Source organism: Entelurus aequoreus, linkage group LG03 (assembly GCF_033978785.1).
Source record: "Entelurus aequoreus isolate RoL-2023_Sb linkage group LG03, RoL_Eaeq_v1.1, whole genome shotgun sequence".
Lineage (NCBI taxonomy): Eukaryota > Metazoa > Chordata > Actinopteri > Syngnathiformes > Syngnathidae > Entelurus > Entelurus aequoreus.
The window spans coordinates 55376360-55390973 of NC_084733.1; the positions used below are offsets into that span (position 1 = coordinate 55376360).

Below are 14614 nucleotides of genomic sequence, written 5' to 3' on the forward strand. Positions count from 1 at the left end.
CCCACGGGAAGGCTGAGGAAGAACATGTTATTTTCTTCCTCCGGCACAGCCATTTTAGTTAGACACATCAAATATGTCATTCCTCATGAAATGACAGGATATTCTGCATCCCTACTGCAGTCTTTGCTCACATATAAAAACCAAGGGATTACTGGAGGCTGATCCACATTTTCAACTAAGATATTGTTCTAAAAAGACACTTTATTTTTCATACTTTGAGGGACATAGAATTGCATTTTTTTTTCTTTCTTTAGCACATGACAGAATAAATGCTGCAAGCGTGACAATCCGTCTCAAGTGGCAATGTCATGTAAGCTAGAATAGTTGCATATTCACATGCTACTTTAAATAATAAGGAGAATTAAAAAAAACATTATCTGACCATTATTTTAGCAAAAAGTGTGATTATGCATTGAACTGACAGCTCAGAGTTGGACAGTCAATGTCACGTGTCTATATCAGTGCATTTCTACATGTGTTTTATGTGTATATGTGTGTATACTTTTGTGTGTGTGTGTCCAGACACACACAGTGTGCGTTTGTGTTTGCGTGCACACGTCCAATGTATGCGTGCAAGTGCGTCTGCGTGTTGTTCATGGTTCAAATCGATGACGTGTTGTAGATGAGAAATGGGCAGTGAAAACAACCAGAGGTTCTATTATTCAGTCTGTGTATTGACTTGGTTCTGTGACAAAATGTTACAGTGGCTGTAAAAAGTCAATACACCGCTATTCAAATACCACATTTTGTGATTTGTGAAAAGGCCAATATAAATTATTTCTAAACTTGATTTCTTTTGTCCCTGTGCTTGCATGGGTTATCTCCAGGTACTTTCCCAAAAACATGCAAGTTGGGTTAATTGGAGACTCTAAATTGCCAGTAGGTGTGAATGTAAATGTGAATGGTTGTTTGTTTTTATGTGCCCTGTGGTGACCAATCCAGGATGTACCCTGCCTTTTGCCCAAAGTCAGCTTGGTTAGGTTCCAACTCCTAATCAGGACACGTGGTATAGAGATGGAATGTTTAAACAATGTAATTGAGAGAATAATTAAAAATAAAAAGTTGTATACGAACAGTAGCCTACTGTACTTTGTTGAAGCACCTGTAGCATGCCAATTACCCCAAACATGCATCCAAATCAAACAGTCTGATCTTATGAGGGCTGAGCGCTCTGCTGATTAAGATATACCGTAGTACCTCGGTACGACTCCTATAAGTCAGACAAAGACCGAATTGTATGAAAACGAAGCAGTTAATCCAAAAAAAGATATTAACACAAAACACATTTAATCGAGAATCATTTTTGTTGTACGTGCAGAAAACAATGTGATATACTGTACATATAAATGACAAATTAAATCAATAATTTTAACCTTTATTGAAGAAGGTTGGTGATTCTGCTATGAATTATTTGTTAAATTCAGGTGTGTTTCTCCCCTTCCTTATCAAAGTGCTGGCACTCACTACTTTTTTTGGCCCCAATGTGTATTTTTTTTTGGAATTAAAATAAAAAGAGATTCTTTGTTTGAGCAATTGATTCCGGGGGAATGATACACTGGCAAACAAACCAGTTTGTCACACAGAATGTTTAGTTGTAACTAAACCAAGAATGAAGCGCAACATTTTTGGTGAAAATTGTTGTCGAATACTGAAAATTAAAGTACATGACAAGTGGGGCATACGGAAACTGAGGTACAGTCACCCCTTGTTTATCGCTGCTAATAAGTTTCCTGACATGACCGCGATAACATTTTTTTTAGCAAAGTAGGAATCATTACTTTTAAACCAAATATCTTAATAGCTCTAGCATAAAAAAACTGTTATAAACCTTCTATATACATTTTTCAACATTATAAGAGCCCTCTAGACATTAAACAACACCTTTTAGTCATCCTTTACAACTTTTTTAGCCAATCAGTAGCCACAATACTGAACAGCACGCTCAAGTGGCCAATATTACTCAAGTGTCCTCAAGTGGCCAATATTACTGTATTATTGATATTTGTAGTTTATTTAGCCATTTTTAGCCTCAAAAATGCATAATTTAGGACCAAAAAAAATCATGATAAAAGCAATTAGTAGGAGTCTATATCATATATTTGGATATACCACTAAAGACTGAATGCTGCCATTGAATTTATATAGTGTTTCAACAAAGTATTAGTTTTAAGGCGTGCACAATTACAGTATTAGGGTGGCGGGTGAGCTGGAGTTTATACCAGCTGGGTACACCCTGGCTTGGTGATCAGTTGAAGGACATACAATCATCTTGTAGCTCATTTATCATTCACAAAATGGTACCAGTTATTAGGTTTTGAAATTATTTTAAATTGTCTTTTTTTCTCTCAAAATTACTAAAAATGTGTTATTTTAATGGCCGCGCATTGACTTTCTGCATCTACTGTACACTGATAATTTGTAAAATGTTGCATTTTGCTGCTAGAGCCAAACATTTCATGTTAAAAAATGAGATTTGACTTCCCCAATCACCAACATGCTTTTACCAAACTTTTTAATATGAGTGCAGTCACTGGCCTGTTAAACCAGCTCTAATTATTACTATATAGATTGCTCCCGGGGGTGGTCAACCAAACCAATATGGCTACCGTGCAGCAAACAGCGTGCGGACTATACGAGTACGAAAGGGGTCTAGATCTTACCGTTAAAAGCAGATACGAGCAAAAAATCTAACTTAGGAATAGAATCGAACCTGTTATCAAAAAATATGTGTCAAATGATCTCAAGGATTATCCATCTGTCGTGTACCCAAACATGTCAAACTACTTGGTGCGCCAGATGTCATTTTACACGACAAAACATATGAAAGCTTGGAAAAGCACAGAGGCCTACAACTGTGTGTGGCTGGGTCAAGGAAATTGGTATTAAGACTCTCCCGGATAAATCATGCATCGTTTTTGCTCAGTTAAGGTTGCATTTCATGATTTAACTTCACGTCTTGTGAGGACGCGTCCTTGTAAACAAACTGGGAATAGCACTTGATAGCCTCGATTGATTGATTTTCATTTTACCATTATGTGAACCACTCGTAGAGATAATCGGAGACACCACTAAAGACCTGGCTGGTGGTGAAAAAGTCGCAGAAGTGTTCGCAGCTCACTGTAACTGCCTGGCCATGTTACTTTGTTGTTGTTGACAACGTTGTTATGAATACGCGTGGCATTACCCGTCTTTATCAAAATATAATTATAGATCTCAACGTTGTGTTTGTGCTGAAAGCTTCATTTATGATTGCTGCCTTTGGTTAAAGCTTAACTCTTTTAGGTTTTGCTCACATTTGCTTTCTTTTATTTAGACTCGCCGAGTTGGTGGTTTACGAAACATGTGCGGCAAAAATGCGATTTAAAAACTCAGAAACAAGATAAAATAGAAATGATATGTAGATAATACTTAAATGGGAAATACTACCTTTTGTAGATACATCAAACAAATCTTCAACAAAGTGATCCCTGCAAACTCGTGCATTCTTTAACTCTTTTCCCTTGGACCGGAGAGCTATATTCGAGAGCCAATTTTCTCATCGTCGTTTGTAAAATCGTGCACTCTTTCGCCCTTCTTAATTACCTCTCGAAGAACTCTGGAGAAGTTTTTGACCGATTTGAACGGCTCATACAGCCTAAAACAATGCAAGCATAGGGCAGAGGCTCGCTTGACCACCACTTGGAGCCTTGCATAGTTAATGAGCCGGACGTGACGTCAGGTGAATACAAACTATAGTGTGCACTGCAGTAAATGAGCAATGCTTTCTAGCCCCTCCTCCCCTCCTCCACACTCAACCCGACTAGTTTTTTCTTTTTGTTTTCCCTCTTAAAACGCAATATGTCCACCACCCTCCCCAGGGGACAGCAAACACAAGTGTCCATCCTGCATTAGCTCACAAACATTCCCCCCTCTATACAACCTATTCCTTTGTCATTCTAGTTTCTCCTCTACCGTAGATTAGTGACATTTATTTTAAAAACCTGAATCCATATGCCTGTTGGATCTCATTATTTCTCCCGATGATACTGGTGCAGTATCATATTGTATGCATACGGACATTATTTCTCTGGTGCAATAAACATGTGCTGTGACGTCGGAGCTTTTGATCCAAGCTCACACACATGTTTATTACTGGCTGAAGCATGTTTCAAAAGTGTCACCTCTGTATTTTCCCTAAACCAAGTTGGTGTCACTCCCATCTTTGACAGCCCCACTAAAGACAAGGAAATTTTTGTTTTGTTTTTTGTTTTTTTCTTCCCACAAATTCCACGCCTGCACATTGGCCTTTTTTGCATGGCAGCCACCAACCTCGCTGATTGGAAAGTTGGCAGCTAACGAGGGGCAGACACGTTTGCTCTGCCCCTGCCTTCATTTTGGAGAAGTATGGGGTTGCCACTGAAAACATGCCATTTTTATATTTTTGCTCCTTGTCACCAGATACGCATGAGATGCAGTGATCATCGCAGTTTGTGCTCATGTTTTTTCCTTTTTCTTTCCCCAAGTCTGACAAATGCGGACAAATTGACCTAAAGTGACATAGTGAACAGAGCGAGCAGAGCAATACAGTCAAATAGTGAGACACTGCATCCTATGTGGGGTTTATCTGGGTTTGTTTTTTTCTATTTACGCTGTCTCTGTAGTGCCATTTCAATGTAATGTGCTGTTTTTTTGTGTCTTTGTTGTCTCTTTTTTTCCCTTGTTCCCCCTTCCCTCCCCTCCCCCTCCCTCCCCACCCCGGAGCAGCATTCTGTCCCGCACAGGCAGGAAGGAGAACCAGGAAGCTTCCCATTTGGCCGTGCCCATGACCATGTGTCTTTTTCCTGTGCCATTCCCACTCACCCCATCTCTAAGACCACAAGTCAGTTCCATCAACCCTACAGTTACTCGCTCCCTCCTTTACAGCGTTCTGCGCGATGCCCCGTCAGACCGCGGGGGGCAGGGGCAGCAGAGTCGGGACGCTCAGCTCTCAGAGTACCCCTCTCTGGACTATCAGGGCCTCTATGTGACCCTCGTGACCCTGCTTGACCTGGTGCCCCTGCTGCAGCACGGTCAGCATGGTGAGTCAAGGCCCCAGTGCAACACTGTTTGTCATCATCATCCTCCCCCTGAGCCGTCTGGCCTGCATGAAGCCACTTCCGCTTTTTTGGCCTCTTTTGTAACGGGATGGAGAGAAAAGTCCCGCTGAGGATCTTGAGGGATGCATGGGGTGATTGGGAGCACGCTGGATCCTGTCAACCTAATCGTTCATAAGCCATTGGACACACCAGCCTCTTCTCTGCATCATATTCGACCGCATGTTTGTTATGTGCAGTGGGAGAAAATGCTTATGCTCATGCGATTATGCTAAATGGAAAACATACTGTCAGGCAACTTTGACTTTGTTAGCGCACCAGGGAATGATTTCCACTGTTTTTTTTTTTTTTAATTCATTTTATTTTTCATAAATATTTGACCACTGTTAAAGATAGCCAGAAAGCATGAAATCCCATCACCTTGACTAGAGTGCGATGCAATCTTTAAAAATGTCAATTGTTCTTTTCTTTTATTGCTGTATTGATAAATAATGTGTATTTGTAGCTTTGTGGCTGCATACAGTATGTGAGTACTGTATGGACAGCTCATTGAATGAGTGTCTGTGTATCTCTCTCTTGTCTCTTTTGCCTCTCCCCTTTCTCAACAGATCTGGGCCAGTCCATATTTTACACAACAACTTGCCTTCTGCCCTTTCTCAGTGACGATATTCTCAGCACTTTGCCCTATACTATGATCTCCACTTTAGCCACATTTCCCCCTTTCCTCCACAAAGACATCATTGAGTACCTCAGCACCTCTTTCCTCCCCATGGCCATATGTAAGTATCACCTATTTAAGGCAACTTATTTACCCTGGCACCTAGGTTTTCCTTTACAAAATGTCACACGGAAACCTAATCGTACCAAAACTGAAGAACATGTTCCGACAATGTAAATCCAATTAATCCGTTTTAGATAAACACAAATATCACATTTTATAGAGAATAATTATAGTTTTTCAAGCAAAATACATTTCATGCCTAAAGTATTCGCAGCGCTTCACTTTTTTCACATTTTCTTGTGTGAAAAAATGTGTGCCTCATTCCAATATGGAATACATTCATTGTTGTCCTCAAAATTCTACACAAAACAATCCATGATGAAAATGTGTTTATTTTTATTTCTATCTTGCTAATTAAATATGTACATAATTATTTACAACCTTTGCTCAATACTTTTTTGATGCACCTTTGGCGGCAATTACAGCCTCAAATCTTTTTGAAAATGATGCCACAAACTTGGCACACTTTTCTTTGGGCAGTTCCGCACATTCCTCTTTGCAGCACCTCTCAAGCACCATTAAGATGTATGGGAAGCGTTGGTTTTCATCCAGGATGTCTCTGTACATTGCTGCATTCATCTTAGTCTAGTCAGGGAGGTGACCAAGAACCTGATGGTCACTCAGTCAAAGCTATAGCATTCCTCTGTGGAGAAAGGAGAACCTTCCAGAAGGACAACCATCTCTGCAACAACCCACCAATCAGGCCTGTATGGCATAGAGGCTAGATTGAAGCCATTTCTTACAAAAAAAAGTTTGCCAAAAGGCCCCTGAAAGACTCTCAGACCATGAGATCTGATCTGACGGTCTGATGAGACAAATATTGAACTCTTTGACGTGAATGCCAGGCATCATGTTTGGAGGAAACCAGGAATTGTTCATCAGGCCAATACCATCCCTACAGTGAAGCATAGTGGTGGCAGCATCATGCTGTGGGGATGTTTTTCAGTGGCAGGAACTGGGAGACTATTCAGGATAGAGGGAAATATGAATGCAGCAATGTACAGAAAAATTGTAGATAAAAACCAACACTTATCATCCAACCTGCTTGAGAGGTGCTTTAAAGAGATAACTGCCCAAAGATAGGTGTGCCAACCTTGTGGCATCATAATCAAAAATACTTTAAGCTGTAATTTTTCCCAAAGTATTAAGCACATGCTGAGAATACCTTTGCACATGTGATATTTTATTTTTTTTAAGATTGTCATTATGAGGTATTGTCTGTAGAATTTTGAGGACACAAATGAATGTATTCCATTTTGGGATAAGGCTGTAACATAACAGAATGTAGAAAAAGTGAAGCGCTGTGACTACCTTCCGGATGCACTGTACATATAAATGATAAATTAAATTGATAAGTGAACATCACTTTTACATTTATTGAAGACTCTTGATAATTACAGAGGTAGAAGAAGAATGGAAGAACTCCTTCTTGAATTTAACAGTCTTTATCTTTTTTTTTTAACAAATTGCGGGCAGTCACAACTTTCGTTGGCCCCATGGTGGCTTCATTTGTAGTCATACTCAATACAAAAAGCATAGAGTTTGAGTAAGTATTGAGAGTCTCTGTTTGGGCACTCCATGCATGGGCAAATAGACCAGTGACGTATGATAATCTAGATGGGATATGACCAAACTTTTGGCTAAAATTTTCCGCAGAAAATCGAGTTGTACAAAAAGTAGGTCATACGAAAACCGAGGTAGCATTGTATGAAAATGAATATGTAAACTATAAGATTATACATGACGTGTAGGGCGTCAAAATGCTAATTTAAAGTTGAAAAAAGTTTCACAAAAACTTGGTTGTCAATCATCAAATTGACAACCTGAAGTAGGGGTTTGTAAAATACCATGTGGCCATTTGCCATCTGCAAGTAAAATCCAACATGACCCACATTAGAACATCACACAAAAACAAAAGAAAATAGAAATGGAAATGGGCCAAATCTACTAAAATGGCACCTAAAAACCATAATGACCGTCTATCAACAGTATGTGTTTATGTGCATCTGATGACCTGGTAATTGAGGTCTGTAATGCTCACTCTCTGAGCAGAATTTGGTCATAATATATGCATTTTGGCCAACATATTCATTGCAAGATTTGGTAAGTGATTGAGTATGTGAAAGCCCTAGACAATGTGATTTAGTGTGCCAAAATCATAATAATACCAATTTGACATTAGACATTAGACAAACTTTATTGATCCACAAGGGAACTTGTTCAATATTGGTCTCTTTGTCACTAATACCACAAAGCTGAGATGTTGGTCCTTTTTTCTTTGCATTTATTCCATATTTTAGCTTATCTTGGATTAATATTAGCGTGTTCAATGAATAATATGTGAAACATATCAACATTAAATTAAATTAAGTTTTTCCAAGACTCAGATCTCATTGGAAACAGTTTGACAAAAGAGTAGAAATATGTCTCCGTCAGGGCTGTTCAGTACAAAAAAACTGAGAGCCAGTTTCCTCTGCTGTGGACTTTGTTTGTGTTTTTTGTTGTTAATAAGAGTTACACATTTCGGGAAAAAAATAACCTGTTGTGCATGTCCACAGATTCCCGCTGCTCTCAGGAGGCTATACATAAAGCAGTGCTTCTTAAATATTTTCTGTCATGCCCTGGGGCACAGAAATTGGGAACTACTGTATATTATTAACTATTTATTGATCTTTATGACACACTGTGTGAGTGACATTCTTCACATATACTGCTGACGACAACTCCTTTTTTCTTTTCAAACTTCTCCATCTCTTCGCCGCCCTTAGCGTTATACACATGTTCCTATGCACTTATTACTTTTACTGGGTAAAACAAGGAGCCTGTTGATTAGATTGAGTATCATTCTAACATGAATACTAGACTGTACTGTAGACACAAGTAATGGAAATCTGCTTGCGACCCCCCACTGGCCTAAGCAACTAGTTGACATCAATAATAGAAGAATATAAGTCAGCCGTAGCTGGTTAGTGTTAGCATGAGGAGACTGGCCTCCAAGGCACACAGAAGTCTTTTACACTTTTACAACAAAGAATGACGATCACATTATTTGACCTTTCTGTCATTAACTTTGCCTCACTTAAAACTGTTAAAAGCTCCATAGATGAAGCTGACTGAACAATTCTCTCACACTCACTTCCACCTTTGCGCGCTCTGTGATGGTGACCAGACCAGACTGTGCCCCATGTCGTTTGGTTAGGCTCCAGCTCACCCATCACCCTCGGGAGGAAAAGTGGTGGAAAAACATATTGTTTTACACTAAAATGTCTACATTGTATGTGCAGTTCATCAAGGTTTTAATGGCGACAGTTTGACACTGGAAGATCATTTCAAATATAATTGAGTCGTATAGATTTTCTTAACTCTTTTTGAATTGGAATAAATTGGTAGTAGTATCACATGGGTTGACTTGAGAGGTTCCACTTGCATCACAGTACATTAGGACTTACACATGCAGTATGTCCAATAACTACTAACCAGATACATTAGTGTAACGTGTAACTTGAGGTTAGAAATTAGTTCATGCTGTATGTTTCTGAGGCAGAATCAGATAAAAAGCTATGCACCTGTACCCAAATATATAGAATTACTTCACCGAGGTGTCTATCAAGTCTTCATCTGTCTCTCAATTGCAGTAGGGTCCACTCGGAGGGAGGGGGGAGTTCCTGCCTATGTTAATTTGTCTGCTTCGTCAATGCTGATGATTGCAATGCAGTACACTACAAATCCAGGTAGGCCCACATGTTTAATGCCCTTAACAAATTCTTGCAAAAGTGTTGGGACACATTTGAGGCTGCGGGGCCAATAGGGCTAGTCCAGGCCTGTATTTACTCATCAATTTATAGGTGTGTGCCAATACTTTTGACCACATAGTGCATGGGTATATTTAAATATTTTCTCATTGGTACTTTGTCTTTTTCTAGTGTATCACTGTCAGTTGCTGGAGTGTCTAATGAAGCACAAACAGGAAGTGTGGAAGGTATCAGTTTCATTAAGTTTGATTTTAGTTGCTATTTGACTGATTTTTCTGGTAGCATAAACGTTCATTATCATCGTAGAATTTGTTTCAAATTATACAGTTAGTTAGTGAGTGTGTTTACTTGCCTTACTACAGTGATTCTCAAACGTGTACCACTAATCAGAGCCGCGTTTAGAGAGAGTTTGGCCAACCCGATCTCAATGATTGGTCAAAAGACCCTAACGTCACTTCCGAGCGCCATTATTGCGACCATTTTTGATGCTAGCTTTATGCTGTACTGCACTCCTTCACTAGGCATTTCTTTTATTTAACAAGTTTTTCGCTGTGTTACCATGCCGTGTTGTGTGCTGCTTTGGGGCTAACAAAGGACATGTTTACCTGTATCCTCTTAAGACCTATTTTTACAATTGTAAGGACAAGATTTTAGACGACTATTGGACCAGAAGTCGTGTATGGCTGCGGAATGGAGAGCAGCGCTGCGTTCTCTCTACGCAATGCATCGCAATCACAGATGTTGATTTCAGTTTTGGAGGGTCATTTAATCTTGCCAAGGAAAGTTTGTAGCATGTGGAAGCTTAAAAGCTGCTCCCCGCCGAAGCATGTTTCATCTAGGCACTGTTAGTAAATACTTGATTGGAATCCCTATTAAAATATAAGTTATACATTTTATCTGTGAATCTGCTAAACATCTTTTAAATTGGTCGATTCGCACATTGATTTTTTAGACTTGCCGAGTGCCTGTTTGTTTGCTTGGTGATTCACAAGTCGAGTTGTTGGTTCAAAGCTGATGAAGATTTTGGCAAAATGTGAGTAATATGTTTATTTTTGGTCATTGGGTTTTTTTGACGTACCGGTACATTGTGCGGGTGGGAGCGTATTAGAAAACCAGCTGGTGACTTAGCACTGCATGAATGTAGCGGCAGACCGCATCAAATACAGCCACTAAATTATACTTTGACGCAAAAAGTTTTATTGTAAGTTTATAAGCGAGAATATGTTTACAACTATACTTAGACATATTATTTTGATTGATTTTGTCTGGAAAACAAATGTCAGAACGAATGTCATCGCATGCTTACGTCATTGGTAGCAAAGATGACGCCTCTCGTTTAAATGGGTTATACTTGTATAGCACTTTTCTACCTTCAAGGTACTCAAAGCGCTTTCAGACTTTTTCCACATCAACCCATTCGCACACTGATAGTGGGAGCTGCCATCAGGAGCAAGGGTAAAGTATCTTGCTCAAGAACAAAACGGACTTGACTAGGATGGCGGAAGCCACGGATTGAACCAAGAACCTTCAGGTTGCTGGCACGGCCTTTCTACCAACCACGCAGTAGTTGACCATACTCTCTCTGTACACGGCTTTGTCACTCGTGGTACGTGGTCTACATCTAGTGGTACGCCAAATAATCACTTGCTTAAAGTACAGTGTTTTATTTTCCTAGATTCAAACACAGTGTTTATGTTCAAACTGTGTGTAATGTTAGAGTGGCCAACAATATTAAATATACTTGCTAAACAAAACCTCGCCCTTGTTTTTAATGAATAGTTAGGCCTACTTTGCTACTGTATTTTATAGTTGGTTATTATAGTGGTACTTGGAGAGCCAAGTGTTTTCTGAGGTGGTACTTGGTGAAAAAGTTTTAGAACTACTGCCTTATTAAATGAAACTACGGCCACGGTGTTGTGCTAATTACTGTAGGTATCTAAAGTAGGGATGTCCAATAATATCGGACTGCAGATATTATCGGCCGATAAATGCTTTAAAATGTAATATCGGAAATTATCGATATCGGTTTCAAAATTATCGGTATCGGTTTTAAAAAGTAAAATGTATGACTTTTTAAAACGCCGCTGTGTACACGGACGTAGGGAGTAGTACAGAGCGCCAACAAACCTTAAAGGCACTTCCTTTGCGTGCCGAGCCAGTCACATAATATATGCGGCTTTTACACACACATAAGTGAATGACAAGCTTACTTGGTCAACAGCCATACAGGTCACACTGAGGGTGGCCGTATAAACAACTTTAACACTGTTACAAATATGCGCCACACTGTGAACCCACACCAAACAAGAATGACAAACACATTTCGGGAGAACATCCGCACCGTAACACAACATAAACACAACAGAACAAATACCCAGAACCCCTTGCAGCACTAACTCTTCCGGGACTCTACAATATACACCCCCCGCTACCCGCTACCCGCTGCCCCCTACCCCCACCTCAACCCTGCCCACCCCAACCCCGCCCACCCCAACCTCCTCATGCTCTCTCAGGGAGAGCATGTCCCAAATTCCAAGCTGCTGTTTTGAGGCATGTTAAATAAAATAATGCACTTTGTGACTTCAATAATAAATATGGCAGTGCCATGTTGGCATTTTTTTCCATAACTTGAGTTGATTTATTTTGGAAAACCTTGTTACATTGTTTAATGCATCCAGCTGGGCATCACAACAAAATTAGGCATAATAATGTATTAATTCCACGACTGTGTATATCGGTATCGGTTGATATCGGAATCGGTAATTAAGAGTTGGACAATATCGGAATATCGGATATCGGCAAAAAAGCCATTATCGGACATCTCTAATCTAAAGCATTACTAACATTAGCATCACAGCTAGAAACTAATGAAAACAGGAAAATGCAGGTCCCGACTACAGTATATATTAAATTTTTTGCTACAGTTGTTGTAAAAATACACATTTTAGGCATTTCTTATTGTGTTCCATCTTGTAAAATGTTCACTAATGCTAGCATTAAAGTTAGCAATTAAGCTGATACAATAGTTTCAATAATGGATTTTAGGCCTTTAAAAAGACAATTGTGCTTTTTTTTTTTTTTAGAGAGAATGTGTTGAATTGATACCTCTCAGACATTGAGTGGATCAAAATTGAGTATAATCATTATTCAAAGGCCCCTTATTGTGCAAAATTAATGTTTTAATGCTGTCTATCTGTGTTGGCCCTCCGATGAGGTGGCAACTTGTCCAGGGTGTACTTTGCCTTCTGCCCAAGTGCAGCTGGGATAGGCTCCAGCCCCCCCGCGACCCTAAAAGGGACAAGCTGTAGAAAATATATAGATGGATGTGTGATGATCTAACAGTAATATGTGATCTTAAAGCCTTCTTTATCACCAAACATGAGACAAATCTATTATCTCCTTTCATTGTTGTTCTACTTTTGAGAGAAAAAGCGCCTATACGGTTGCTTTTTGTAATTTTTATGATGTCATAAAAAAAACCCGCCTCTGACACGATGGCCTAGCTAAATGCCCCATGTAATGTAATAATCTTGCATCAGGAAAGTATTCACGGCGCTTCACTTATTCCTGTTATATTACAGCTTTATTCCAAAATGGAATTAATTAATTTTTGTCCTCAAAATTCTGCAGACAATACCCAATAATGACGATGTGAAAAGGTTTTTTAATTTTTTTTCCGCAAATCTATTAAAAAAACAAAAAAACTAAACACATGTACATAAGTATTCACAGCCTTAGCTCAATACAATTTACTAATCTATAATGTACTAATATGAGCCAATTCAAGAAACTTTTCAAACTTAAAGTGTTTACAAAGTACAAAGAAGAAGAACCATGATACACACTCTGAATTTATTGATAATCTTATTTATCGCACCATATGAAATATAACTTACTTCACTAATTATTATTTATTTATGAATTTTTGGATGTTATTACTTATGGAATATATTGTGAATAAATTGAGAACAGGAAGTGAACAAAAGTGTTAGCAACTGCTGTGTAATGGAATATGGTGGGACTAAATAAGCTCTGCTTCTTCCTACTCCTTTTCGAACATGTTGAAAAGAGAAACTGGAAATTGTGACGTGTCATGTTGTATACATGCATGTTTGAAATAAACTCTAACTCAAACTCAAACATTTTGTTGATGCACCTTTGCCAGCAATTACAGCCTCAAGTTTGTTTTGAATACGATGCCATAATCTTGGCACACCTATCTTTGGGCAGTTTCACCTATTCCTCTGTGCAGCACCTCTCAAGCTCCACCAGGTTGGATGATAAGTGTTGGTTTTCATCCAGGATGTCTCTGTACATTGCTGCATTCATCTTTCCCTCTACCCTGACTAGTCTCCCAGTTCCTCCTGCTGAAAAACATCCCCACAGCATGATGCTGCCACCACCACGCTTCACTGGAGGGATGGTATTGGCCTGGTGATGAGCGGTGCCTGGTTTCCTCCAAAGATGATGCCTGGCATTCACACCAAATAATTTAATCTTTGTCTCATCAGACCAGATCATTTTGTATTTTTCATAGTCTGAGAGTATTTCAGGTGCATTTCGGCAAACTTTTGACTAAGAAATGGCTTCAGTTTTGCCACTATAGCATACGGGCCTGATTGGTGGAACCTTTATTTTTTTATTTTTGATAGATTTGCGAACTTAAAAAAAATACAACTTTTCACATTGTCATTATTTGTGGAGTTTCTTTTCCGTTTTGGAATACGTCTTTGACATAAAATGTGTAAAACGTGAAGTGCTGTGAATACAGATGGACTGTATACATAAAAAGCAAATGAAATGCACAGCAGTGTTTTTTGGAGCAACACACTGTCAAACATAGCTCATTCACATTAAAGCTACGTGTTCTCATTAGGGCTTACTGACATCACTTTTAAACTGTCTCAAATTCAGCATAATGTCTTTAGATTTTTAGCACTACACTTCTCAACACTTCACCTTTGCCCCTGATGGGTCGAGGTTACTGCCTTGCATGACGGTTTCTGCCA

At 39.2% G+C, this 14614-nt stretch overlaps 1 protein-coding gene across 1 annotated transcript in view; it reads left to right on the top strand.

Moving 5' to 3' along the window:
• The window catches only part of LOC133646639 (protein unc-79 homolog), a 116881-nt gene that overhangs the window by 14489 nt on the left and 87778 nt on the right, over window positions 1–14614 (top strand). Inside the window, exons 3-6 of the mRNA XM_062042220.1 lie at window positions 4744–5057; window positions 5681–5851; window positions 9489–9584; window positions 9777–9832. Of these exons, the coding sequence (XP_061898204.1) occupies window positions 4744–5057; window positions 5681–5851; window positions 9489–9584; window positions 9777–9832 (637 nt within the window). The remainder of the gene's footprint in view (window positions 1–4743; window positions 5058–5680; window positions 5852–9488; window positions 9585–9776; window positions 9833–14614) is intronic.